This window comes from Ursus arctos, unplaced genomic scaffold, assembly GCF_023065955.2.
Source record: "Ursus arctos isolate Adak ecotype North America unplaced genomic scaffold, UrsArc2.0 scaffold_29, whole genome shotgun sequence".
Taxonomy (NCBI): Eukaryota; Metazoa; Chordata; class Mammalia; order Carnivora; family Ursidae; genus Ursus; species Ursus arctos.
In genome coordinates, this window is record NW_026622974.1 from 14233470 (window position 1) to 14247479 (window position 14010).

Below are 14010 nucleotides of genomic sequence, written 5' to 3' on the forward strand. Positions count from 1 at the left end.
ATAAAAAACCGTTCATAGACCCTATTTCATAGGAACTTGAATCTTAGTAGTGGGTCTAGAATAATATGGATGGGGTCAGAAGCAAGATGCTATTGCAATTCAGAGACGGAGATTGCTCAGTTCCTGATGGGATAGACGCAAAAAGCATTTGAGGACAGGTCACATTTGATAATGTAGGGCAGGTTCTGGATTTTAAGAAAAGAGCAACCTTCAGACAGGAGGGTTAGCATGTGAATGGTCTAGATCAGTAATGAGCAGTAGAAATATAAGGTGAACCATAAATGCAAGTCACATATGTGATATAAAATTTCCTAGTAGCCACCTTAAAAAGTAAAAAACCCAAAAAATCAAAAACCAAACACAAGCCATATTAATTTCAAAGATATATTTTATGTAATGATATGTAAATACTCTTTCAAACATATAATCAGTATAAACTTGAGATATTTTACATTCCTTTTTGGGGCTGAGTCTTTGAACTCTGCACTGTATTTTCCATTTACAACACATCTTGATTCAGAGTAACCACATTTCATCAGCTTGGCAAGGGACTACTGGCTACTGTGTTAGCACAGATGTAGACTCTAGAATCTGTTATTTATAGATGAAAATTTGATTACATAGAATTATTTTTTCTTATAGTGTTTTGTATTTTCTATTCTTATGGTGGTTGGCAAATTGAAACCGTGAAATAAGTTGCATACATATTACTAAAGATTTTCTCTGTATCTTTTAATTTTCATTGTTTATAATTGTAAATTCCTGAACAATAGTCACCTTCAGTACGATTAGAAAAATTTGTAGTAAAGCAGTTTGAGATGTTAAGAAGACAAAATCACTGTTTAGTACTGATTTTTTTCCCCTTTTTAAGCAATTGTTTTGGCGTCCATAGCCAACAAGTCATCTTGTCATTACCAAAAATAAAAATATTTTTATTTGTAATGCCAAAAAACCCTAAAAAGCATAGTTTGACTCTTGAAATAGCCTGATTTTAGCAAACTGCTTGAGTTTGTTGGTGTTTATACATATGGTATATATACGGGATGTGTTTGCGTGTATGTGTGTGTGTGTGTGTGATTTTAGTGTTTGTTAGTTTAGAATAGTGGCTGTCAGTATAGTATAGATGAAAGAATGTTAGAATGGGGGCCAGAAGAACCATCTTTTATTCCTGCTGTGACACTAGCTACTGGGCTGACAGTGGAGAAGTCACAAATCTGAAAGTTTGATCCTCAGTTTCCTAAATGAGCAATGAGAACATTCTATTACATACTTTCCAAGCCCTTCTAGCACTGGGAGTTTATGATGACTAACAGAGTGATGGGAAGAAGTTGCCATGGAAACAGGCATTGCAATAACAATAAGGTTGAATGGTTTCCCAGTTTAGATATGGAAATATTACTACACCTATTTTAATATTTAAAATAATGACATACTTGTTTCTTGAGAGCAATTAGTGACACATCTATGTATATGCACATATATACATATATATATTGCCAGTTCTTGTCTTAATATCTTAAGAAACAGTTTTAAAGGCAAATATATATAATGATTTCATAAAAAGAGACATTAAAAACAACTCATTGTAAATGTAATAAATAAACAAACCTTTTCTTGCCTAATAAAATAATTCTGTGAATTCTAAGTTTGTGTTCTTTAGGGAGAAAAAAATGCAAAGCATTGCTTTGACTGACTTTAATGATAATTTCTTTGCATTTGCTTTAGACTTTTTCTCTAAAGAGTTCAAGGAATATCTTAACCAAGTTTTAAATTAAGCTTTAATCCCCAAATTCCCATGAGATATAGGTTGGTTTGTGAAGGGATTATTATCAAGCAAGCTTATCACACAAAAAAAGAACATCTGGATTGATATAATTATTCAATTTAATCACTTTGACCTCTATTTCATGGCATTAACCCCATATTTCATTACTGGGGAATGGAATAGAATAGAAATAATTGTAGTCAAGGACGACTGTATGACATTTGCTTCTTTAAGGATGTATGATAGTTTTGCTCTTAAGTAATATAGTATATGAATGAAATTATAACTTCATTTCTATGAATGAATTTCCAATATTTGTCATCTGAAACTCTCTTCAGGATTAAGTTCTGAATAATTTGAGTGAGAATGCCTTTGAAAAATGAAAGTATGTATATATATGTATGTGCACATGTTTATAACATACACACATATAGATGCCATGTAACAGGTAATCCTGATGTTGCATGTTGTTTTTTGTTAAATAGTGTGTATGTGTTTGTAGCACATAAAAAATTATTGGGAACATATGATAGATTATAGTTAAATTATAGAGGTAAACATTCTGTTTTGTGTAAAATAAGCAGTTAGTTAAAATTATTTTAGTCCTATTTTAGGGGAGAAATGTAATAAATTGGTTGAAGTGAAAATATATGATAGATCACTGTAGTAGCACAAGCTTAATATAGAAACCATTTTGCTTTTGAGATTTGGCTTTTTAAGGATATATAATCTTTTCATATTTTTTCTTTTCAACTTGGCTAACCTATTTGCTTGTTAACATTGCAACTGTGCCAGTTCAACATTGGAAAGAACAAAAGAAATATGACCATGCCCCTTGTTCTTAAGCTATTTCCATCATTTACTCTGGAAGTCAAACTATTTAGTATTGGGCTCAGGATAATAGAATAATCTGGGTATCCATGTGAAACCAGTTTGCCAATCTGTGCTTCAGCTTCTCTTAGCACTACAAGAGTTTTGTGAGGGTTTTGGAAATACTCATCCATAAAATGGGAGGTTGGAATAATTACTCTGTCGACTTACAAGGGGTTTTGCAAGGCTCATGTATCATAGGATGCAAAGTTGCCAATATAGCCTTGTACGTGGGAGAGGTGTTGTCATTGCACACATGACCTCTGACATATTATCTCTGAGATAATATTTTTTCAGATAAAGAAACAGAGGCTCACAGTTTAAACAGATCGCCTAACACCACAGCATTTGTGGTCATTTTTGTTCTGTGTGACTCTCAAGAAAAATAAAATCATTATGGGCTTAAGAGAATTAAAATAGAATAAGAAAAGGCTGATGAAGGAGTTGGGAAATTTGGCCTCTATGGAAGTATGACCTTCACTGGGCACTTCCTGTGTGGGCCCTGTGCTAGTATTTTCCCATAGCCTGCAAAGATGTGACCAATTATGAAAGAGGAAGAGACTAGGCAGGGTGAATTTGGGTTTGGAGATTTCACACCTTTGAATAGTACTACTCCTAGCATAACAAGGGGAGCAAAAGGAGAGGAGGGATCTAGGATATAGGTTGCACCTTCACAAAGCTTTCCTAATTCCTGAGTGGAATCATCCTAATGTTAACAGAGGCTGGTGGGGTCTCTTCTCTGGATGAGAAAATAGGTTCAACAAGATGGATAAGCACTGGTCTTCCTTGTGGTAGGTGGGGGAGCCTTGTTGAGAAGACATTTGGCTTTTGCATTTAACGTTTGATGCCATTACGAAATGTTCATTGTTGTGGGAGATGGAATACTGAATCTGGAGAGGACAAAACAATAGATTAAAAAAATAAGCCACATGGCTATATCCAGGTAAAAGCGAAATGTTGTTTACAGGAACACTATAAAGAAGAGTGGGTAAGCTTTCAGATACTTTGTTCCCCGTTCTGAATGCCAGCTGATGTGTCCTGCTTTAGTGGAGTATGAGTCATCTTTCTGAGGGCCTTGAGGTCACTGTTGTTCAGAAAATGCAGGCCTGAAAGCTTTTATGTAGAACTGACGTCTTCTTCAGGCTTAAAGGCAGTTTGTCCTTGATCAGTTTTCCTTGACACAACATACTTAAGTGCTATGGCATTCATCATCTATGCCTCCTAAGGTTTGAGTCACGCTATTGTCTTTTCTTCAACCATTGAAATATTTCAATCCAGTCAATCTGTGTTGTACACATTCCACCAAATAGTTCTTGAGCAATGAGATGTGGTTTATAATAATTGAAATCCTACATATATGTTTATTTTTATACAACTCTCATAATAACTATAATTTTTTTAAAAGCATATCAGGTAGGTACTTTCCTGGGTAGTGTAGATCATTTAGTATCAATACTTTATAACTGCAAAAATAGGAAAAAGGAAAGTTTTTTTCCCTTTCACATTCATTTAATGTTGTTTTTCCTTTAAAAAGTTCTGTCATGCATATTATAGCAGTTCCATAGCTAATGGGTGGTATAAAAATCTGTTTTTTCCCCCTCAATCTTGGCAACTTTGCTCTGTTTTGAAATCTGAGATTTTTCTTTAAGGGTAAAAATGCTTACATATTTGCTTCAAGCATATAATATTGTTTGTTGAAAAAGAATGAAAGCTAATAAAGGTTAATTAATTGAATGAGTGAGTCAGCTGAATAATTTACAGCATACTGCTTTGGTCAACAGTCTTGACTGGTAGAATGTTTTTGAGTTTCTATGAGCTTGTTGCCACAGAAATTCTAAAATATATATGTATATACATAAAACACTGGGGACTAAAGATGAAACTGAAGCAACTGGGTAAAAGAAACACAGTGGTACTTTCACGAGCTCTTTGGAGCCATCAAATTAGTAGAGCTCCTAGCCAAGCTCACCGAGTTTTCTATATCCTATGTTTTATTACTTTCTTGCTTTTTTATTATATGTTTTATTTGTTCAAAAAGATAAAAATAAATCCATGAACGCTGAGTCCTTGTTCTTTATTTCTTTTCTTCCCTCATCACAACACTGCAGAGCGTATGACTGTCATCCAAGGCAATTAAAAACAGTCCACTAGTTGCAGTTACTAATTTGAGAATGAGGTTGCTCTCAGAAGCCATTATTTTAAGATATTAATAATGGATTCTCCAGGTCAGTGCTGGCAGTTAATTTTCAACTTTGGTCTCTAGCCAGAGGCAGTACCAGCTTGTTGTCATAGAATTATGATAGTAAGTTCCAAAGGACAGAAGCAATGTTTATTTTTACAGTGCCCCTGAGTAGCAATGTTCAAGCATAAGTGTATACTTGTTGAATTATAAACACAAATTAATAGCAGCCTCAGACCTGTGCCCCGTGTGGGCCATTAAAACCTGCCACCAGCCTCCAGGGACTCCATATACTCTTGGACTTTTTCTCCTTAAGATTAGCAGTAGTTTTAAATGTGATCTCCTTAGTTCCACCCGACTCTCAAATTCTTCAAAAAAGATGACATCATTGTCTTTTGGTATTAAAATTTTAATTGCTTATTACCATAAGCAAACAAGGGGAACAACAACAATTTTTTTTTTTTTAATGGAGAAGTTTAAAATCTTGTAAGTCCCTAAAGAACTGATCTCCGGCTTTGACTTCTTATATCTGTCAGAGATGGGAACTTTGGCCTCTACTCTTACCTCTGAGCGTGGAACTCACCAACCTACTTTCCTTCTTCTGGTCCTCTCTTGGTGAAAGACCATATGGATCTTCTATCCTGAAGAGTTCTCTCTTCCTGGGTTATACTCGAATAAAAAAGTAAACCCAGAAAAAAATAATGGGAGACCCTAAGCTGGCAAGCAACACCCCTTGAGGCCTCCATATTGGATAATAGCCAGCGTCCTGGGCTGCTTCTGCCTGTCAATTAATTTATTCATTCTTCAGTTATTTACTTAGCACCTTCTAGGTTCCAGGCACAATTCTAGGTGTTGGAGATACAATAGTGAATGAAGCAATCATCTCTGGCCTCACAAAGCTTACATTCTAGTGGAGAAAGAAAAACAACAAACACATAAACCAATGTCAGATTATGATAAGTTCCATGGGGGAAAAAAAAGGGAGGCAAGGGAACGTCAACATTCCAGGGAGAAAAGAGTTCTGGAAAAAGTGAAGAGCCCAAGTGCAAACTCCCAGGGGAGAAAGCATCATAGTGTCTGCGCTAGGGTGGAGAGAGTGAGGGGTGAGAGGGACAGTAACAGCAGCTAAGACTGGGAAGGGAGAGGCTGGTTGGGCATTGGAAAGATTAGGTCAGATAGCATTCGTTAGGCATTACCTTAGAAGCATGGCAAAGGTTTTGGCTTTCACTCTAAGTGAGAAAGTGAGGCAGTAGAGAGCTCTGAGAGGAGTCAAGTGACATGATTTGACTCCTAGTGTGATTGTTGTGTGGTTTACTCAACTAAATTGTCAGGCCCCTGAGAACAAGGGTTATAGACACTATAGCTCCTGACATAAGCTAGGTCCAGTTAACAAAATGGCTCCAGAGAGCATCTGATAGACTTGTGTTTCAGAGATCTAGAACAATGGTTGTTTTGTCTTTGGGGCACTTCAAAGATGTCTTACATCCAGTGTGGATCAGTTCTTAGCAGGCTCATCATGATGAATAGAAATTTGCCATTTAGAGAAACTTTTTGTTATTCTATCTGTGCTTTTTTGTGTTAACCGTGGGAGTCAATGCCTGTTTTTATTTCTCCATTTAGGCTGGTAAAAATTATGGAGTTGCTTTTCCTGGCATCATAAGAATAACATTTGTGCGTATTAGTCATGAGCCTAGCTGGATCTATGGATTCTATAGCAGATAAAAGTGAAAGAAGAGCCAGTTTGGGCTAGTTTAGTTGCTGCAATGACAATCTCATAGGAGCTCACTTTAACAGACTCTTCTAACTTGATTCATCTAATTCCTTTGTTTTTGTTTGGACACAAACTTAGCCAGTTAGACTTGAGAGAGTTAGAGAACAAAAGTCTACTTGAAGTTTGAAGATATCAGGTGTGCAAGGATGCAGTGTAGTTTAGAAACCAGTAAAAGACAGTCTCTTCTAAAGCCTCTCTTTTAGTTTGGAGGCAGAAGCTCAAGGTTGAACAGATGTCTCTAACATGGCAGGCCAAGGAAGATTTATCTTTAGGTGGGTGGCACAGCATTTAAATGGAATGAGTTCTAGTTCAGTGCACATAAATCACCTAGGGGTTTTGTTAAAACTCGGGTTATGACTTAGTAGGTCTGGGGTAGGGCCTGAGATCTGGCACTTCTAGCAGGTTCTCAAGTGACGCTGATGGTGCTGGTTTACACAGCCCATTCTGAGTGGCAAGGTGCTAAAAGACATCTTATTTGGATAGATCCATTAGTTTACTCTGTGTTGCTATTTAGTCTTCAACAAATGTAGATTACATAGCCATTTGACATTAGTAACGGGTATTAGGAAGAGCAGAGAGGAAGTTAACTAATATTCCAGAAGAGCCTTGCGTGTACCAGCAACAGCACCAGTTGCTTTACTTGGGCTATTTTATAGATGATCTACAAGGCACCTTGGGACCTTTGTTTGGGTGATGGATTTGAATATGTAGAAACAAAATTTATGTAAAAACTCTATGTGGTAAGATACCTGAGAGGATAGGAATGTAAATTATAAAATGTGCCATTACTCTTTATTAAAGGACCTAAACATGGACAATTATAATCCTTTAGCAGAGCATCCAGACAGGTTGAACAACTTTTTTCAAAGTCTTATAGTCTATTAACACTATTGCAAAAATTAAAATCTGTATACTTGATGCTCTCCTCCCAGCAACATCATGCTGTTTTTTGTGACTGTATTTTTAACCAAGTCCGGAGAGAGACATCAGTACAAATTTTGATGTCTCAGGCATGCAAACCACAGAGTCCTTTACGAGGTAGGGTGAGTATGTGTTTGTGTGTAGGTGAAAGGAAGATGTATGGGTGTGTATATCGAATAGGAAAACATCATGTCCTACAGTGTTTTAGGAGTGCTCTTTTCGTAGGAACATTGATGGCATGCTTAAGGAAGGAAAAACTGGATTTAGTAAGACTAGTGAAAAAAAAAGGTACAATGATATGGAATGAAGTAACAATGGCCAACATCAAGGATGTGGCAATGGGCAGTAGAAATAAAACAGAAGCAATGAATTTAAAAATAATAAAAAATATAAAAATAGGACTTTGTTATTGATTGGATGGAGGAAATTTTAGAGGTGGGTATTTAAAATTATTTTAAATTTCTATCTATACTGTTTCTCTGTCTCTGCAGTAGGCATAGGAGTAATTAAAATCATGGGCTTGATGATTAGAGCAGAACTGGATTTACATGTTGCTTTCTTCACATATTAATGCATGACTTTGGCATGTGACTTATTCTCTCTAAGCCTCTCATAGGGTTATTTATAGGGAATTTATGAGATAATCTATATAAAATATTGAAAATAGAGCCTGATCACATATAGATATATAATCTGGATCTATGGGAGAATGATGGTGTCATTATCTGCAATGAGTCTTCAAGGATTTTGAAGTTGATTTCAAAGCATGTGAAATGATATGAGCAAGGTGCAGAGGCTGCCATGAACATGATTTGTTCCTGTACCATGGTTTATGGAGCGTGCATGAGGTTCAGAATTGGACCACCAGTGTTTGATTTCCAATTTGACCATACTGACTAAATGCTGAGAGATAGTTAGGTGTGGAGGTTATGGTTAAAGTTCACAGAATGGGAAATATGAACAATGTCAAAGGCAAACTATGCCTAGTCTTCTTTTGCTTAGAGTTGGCTTCCATGTCTATAAAATACCACTGAGTGACAACAAGAGAAGGTGAGGGAGAAAAAATAGGACTGAAGGAAGAGGTGATAAATAGAGTGTAAGAATCGGGGCAGCTGTACCAAGGCCACCTAGGCAAACCAGAATGAGGAAGACTCAGAGACTTCAAGTAGACCAAGCCTAGGGACAAAGTCCAAGAAAAGAGCATGTGGGATATCCAGTAGAGCAGAGGAAATAGGGACAGAATTATTGTCAAATTATCGGACAACCAATAAATTCAGGAAATTCATAGGAACTAAGGAGCATAAAGGCTGGCACAAAAATGAATATACAACATCAGTAACTGATTCTGATACTGAATACCCAGAAGAGCCTCTTTGCTGGGTCTCTCCCAAGAAAGAAGATCCAAGTGGAAGTCTCCAGGTGAGGATAACCCAAATCATCAGCAATACAAGGGCCAGGTAGTCACATTGCTCTGGCAGAGGGATTCTCTTAGAATATCAAGTGCTCTGGGTCAGATTGCGCCTCTCTGCTTTCATCTTTCTGCATACTGCCACCAAACTTAGCTCCTAAAGCTCCATGTTGGTTTTAGAACCTGGTAGGCCCTGAGTACTAGAGTTGTATTGATTTCGTCCCACACAAAGGAGCAGGAGAGAAGGAGATGGTACAGGAGTAGGAGAAGGGAAAGAGAAATGAAACAGGAAGTCAAATGGAAAAGAGAGACAGGAAATTTGGACAACGTAGGATCATGACCCAAATATCAGGCATCTCCCTTTTTATACGTGGTTGTAGAAATCAGTAGCTGCCTACGCTTTGTTCTTGTGTTGAGTTTACTGGAGGGATACTGCTCTCATATGTATACTCAACTGTGCAACTTCATGCATAATTGGATGTTACTTGCTCATTTTTCCCTCTTGAGAGAAATCAGAGTTTCTTAAGTGGGAGATATTTCTTAGCCTGGGGACTACAGAGACTTTTCTCACTCTGTACTTCCCCAGTTGGCATAAATATGAAAGACAACTGGGAAAATATCGATTGAGTGGTATTTATTCAAGCCTCAATATATATCAGGTGGTTTATAGAGCAGAGAGATAGATGTAGTCCCTTAAGGCTTAAGTTGTGAGTATCAGCATGTACTGAGAGAGAGCTAATTTACTATTTTCTGAAAGGAAATGGGGTTGAGAAGAATGATTACGGCAAAATGCTTAACCAGGGAAAGTGTCACAACTTTTTATTGAATTCTTGTTTGGGATATTTTTGTAAACTTATCAATCATTTTGTGACATTTTACAGTGTAACGAGATTTTGGTGTTTGTGAAACATCACTCTGAAATTGCCCCAAAGTAGATTTCTCTCTCTCTTTCTCATCAAACTGACATTGGATACAAGTTTATGAGTCTTGAATGACTAGTCTATTAGCTAAAACTCTTTTGGTTGCAAGTTACAGAAATTGTGAGTTTTAAGGAAATCTTGTGTAAAAGAAAAAGAAAGTCTCGGGGAGCCTCAGAACAAGAAATTCAGAGGGACCCCAGGAATGTTTTAGAATTCAATTCTGAAAGCCCCCAAGCATTTCTCTTCCCCAGGCTCCCCATGCTTGATCTCATGTGATCTGCTTTTTATGGCAGATTTGCGGCTTTCCCACAGCTCGAAAATGGACGTATTATAATTTCAGTCTTCCTAAGTAATTGCAGAGCGATCTGAATTCCTATTCCACTTTCTTGGAGGAGAAAATCTGGTTCTACCTCCCCACCCTCTTAGGTCAGGAGCCTGTCCCCGGTTTCATCAGACATTGTATGAACATTATTTCTGGGGGCCAGCTCTGTGGTTATTGGGGCATGGAGGTTGGCTTCCAGAAAAATATATTGTTAAAGGTTTGGTGGATTGTGCCAAATTCATCTCTCCTACCATGCCCAGAATGAGAATGCTACCTGTCATTAAGGACACTCTCCATAAATATTTGTCAAATGAAATATTTATTGACTGAATGCACCTGTGAGGATATTGGAACACGTTTGGCTAGATAAATGAGGAAGGTTTTTGTATTTTGAACATCGTGCTAGTAGATCTTTATGAGTTAATTGCTACAACAGTTAACCTTAAAGTTATATTAGTGAAAATCATTAGATTTTTAGGCTGCTTTTATGTATTGGTAAAATCATTTTAAAGTTTAAAAAATTATAAAATTTGTGAGAACATTTGAATGACTTAACAATAAACATATTCAGTCATTTTAATGGTATTTATTTCTTTATTTTTAAAAATTTTATTTAATGTTCATGAAGACTAAGCCTGGAGTAATTCGACCAGTACCTGTAAAATCCAAAATATTTCTGAAAAAAGAGGAGGAAGTCTATGAGCCCAACCCTTTCAGTAAATACCTGGAAGATAATAGTGACTTCTTTTCTGAGCAGGTGAGCATACATAAGAGAAAATCTTTGATATTTTAATAAATAACTGTATAAAATATGGAGATGCCGCTACTAATATAGTATATACAAGAAAATGTTTATTTGATTGTAGTATCCTTAGTAATAAGAAAATGTCCATTTTTTGCATAGTGAAAAGAATTCATATATTCCCAGGATGATATTTTGTTTGAAGTATTTCAAATTAAAAAAAAAAATCTACTTAGCGCTGGTAATGTTTTGGGAACCAAGACACTACTCTCCATAAAGAAGGACATCATGACGTCATTGGTTGGATGGGTCATATAGGTGTTGCATTATTATTCCTAAAGTCTTGCTTTATTTTGAAGGGATGAAATATTTTAGATTTGGTATATTAGTACATTTAACAAAAGAGCTCTCGTATGGATGCCTAGTAACACAGTAGAGATGATACGAACCCTTAGATTGAGCAGTAATAGGGGATGGGGCTTAAGATATTTTAAGGTTTTGTTGGTCATTTGGTTTATATGTAAAAAAGGTGTACTATCTTCCCCTTATATACCCTATATGCTGGAGGGGTTATAATGGGAGGTCGTTGATGGTACTTTATAAGCTATTTGGGAAACATATGAAAATACACATTTATGCAATATAAAAGTCCATAAATTATTTCAGAGAGAAATTTTGCATCTTTATTTGACCTATTAAGATGCAGCAAATAGTCATGGATTATATATTTTATATCTCAAAAACTATTTCATGGATAAACAATGTAAGCTATCCAGAAACCTTTCTGGATACAACCAAAGCAGATAAAATCACCACCCTAGGTAATCTATAATGAAGTACGCTTATGAAGGAATGTAAGGTGATATACTCCTTATAACTTTTGCTTTGAAAATAACTACGAATATTCTTGAAAAAATAAATTACATGTGCATTTGTGAATCATAAGAAATATCTTATCTGCCACAAATTAGCTCTATAACATCTCTCTTCATTTTTGTCACGTATAAAATCGGGTACTTTTTAAGGATCCTTCCAATTCAAAAATCTGGGTTCCTTAAAATCTAAGATTAACTCTGATTAGGTCAGAAGTCACTGTGTAGCCTTGAAGATGTTCATCATAAATACTTTCTCATGATTTGTTATAGTTTTTATCTATAAAACAGAGATGATATGGTTTTGATAAGTTAAGAATTTTTAGAAGGCACAATCATTGAATATGACAGAGGCAATTATTTTCATTTTATAGGATAAAATGTAGCACTCAATTTAAATAGAGAAATCTTACTGATTTATAGGATTGTCTTCACTATTTCCACATGTAACAGAAATGAAAATTCCTCTTAGGAAAGTATATTTTCATCATCAACAAAAAGCACTTATTACATATCTACTGCTTGTGTGGTACAAATACTTTAGAGGCTTCCTATGACATTTTAGACCTTATGGGATCATTATAAAAATAATAAAAATAATGTAGTCAAACGACAAAAATGCCAACAGCTAAAATGAACTTCACATATTATCCATGTAACTTATATTCTTCAAATATGATCTAATGCTGAAAAATAATAATTTTTGGTTTTCTATATTAATATAATTTCAGATGTATGTATTTTACTTTAAATAAGATTCATTGTAGAATATCAGGTTATACATTTATCACAATTCACTGTCCTCGGAAATGATAAATTCCATTTTCAAGTTTTGCAAATTCTTGTCATTGAAAGGAGCTGCCATTTCTTTTCCCTGCTTTTCCTGACTAGACAGCAAGTTTAAAGCTCTGTTTATATTCAACATAAACCTATGAATTTCCAGATAATTTGTAGAAAATTTGAACTCTTGCAAATATGGAGGTGCCACAGACACAATTGTACTTACATATTTTTTCAATTTATTCTTGTTTATATCTCACCTTTTAAGTGGAACATGGGAAGTAAAAGGAGTCTGCAGTCTGTCAGAATTGAAAGAAGTTGAGCATATTACTTAAAAGTGAATTCCAAACGTTCCCTGATCTTACTCATTAACCTTGCATGAGAGGGAAAATATAATAGAAACTTGGGGTCACTGCCCGCGGGGCAACCACCTGTACTATCAACTCGTCTCTTTATGTTGAGTTCTAAGTACCATCTCAGTGTGTCCAGAATCTGCCAGGGAGAAAGACATCAAAGACACCTCGCCAGCACAGACGCTTAGATCTACTTAAAATATAAATCGAGTAATAACAGTTTATAATCTCAGTGTTGCTGCTTCATCAGAACTTGAATAGAAGAGAGCGTACTCCAATTCACAAGTCACTATTGTAGTCTCCTTTGCTGCTGCCACAGAATAAATTGAATGGTTCCAAACTCAGTTGATCTCACCCACCCATGTAATGGAAAATTTTTTAGCCGGACACTTGGGCCAAATTGAAGCAGCTCACATTCACTAATCTGCCTTGTACTGCAGACAGTTCCACATGAAAGGAGATGTTGGATGGGACTGTTACGTCAATAAATTTCCCCTAACAGCTTCACTGCCATAAAATATGATTTCAAAACTCTCTGTTACAAAATGTCAGACACTAAAGATGATGAGACCAGACGGAAATGTATTTACTGTAGCTTAAGATACAAGCAGGCAGCCTTTTGAACTGATAATGAACTGAAAATTTGCCTGGAGACAGTCTCTGAGTACTGAAAGCAAAGTTTGATACTAAATGCATAATCAAGTAATTGAGACTTATTAATCAACAGCCTTTACATCAAAATTGTATAGGCCAGGAAGCATCTGTCCATATTAGATGGATTTTGTAACAAAGACTCTTCAGAATGAAGCTTATGCTTTTTTTGAAATTACCTTTAAATCCATTATTGTATCAATTTGTGGTCCTTTTGACTTATTGCAAAATATCCTCACACTCCACATTTGGATTTAAAAGTATGGTGATATACTTTGAAGCATACCCCATCGATGATCAAGGTCAAAGTTGGAAAGTAATTAACAGAATTGATTGGACAAATGGGCATCCAGAAGACATTGAGCTTAGAAAATCAATTCACTGATGTGAATGAAGATACTTAAAGAGCCCACTGATTTTTAGTTTGTTTGTCTACTTGTGAGTTGGCAAAATACA

The 14010-nt window shown here is 35.8% G+C and overlaps 1 protein-coding gene across 24 annotated transcripts in view; it reads left to right on the forward strand.

Moving 5' to 3' along the window:
• The window catches only part of MLIP (muscular LMNA interacting protein), a 240849-nt gene that overhangs the window by 179652 nt on the left and 47187 nt on the right, over window positions 1-14010 (forward strand). For all 24 annotated transcript variants that reach the window (XM_057303877.1, XM_057303878.1, XM_048219721.2 and 21 more), the window contains one exon: window positions 10785-10913. In XM_057303877.1, coding sequence (XP_057159860.1) covers window positions 10785-10913 — 129 coding nt within the window. The remainder of the gene's footprint in view (window positions 1-10784; window positions 10914-14010) is intronic.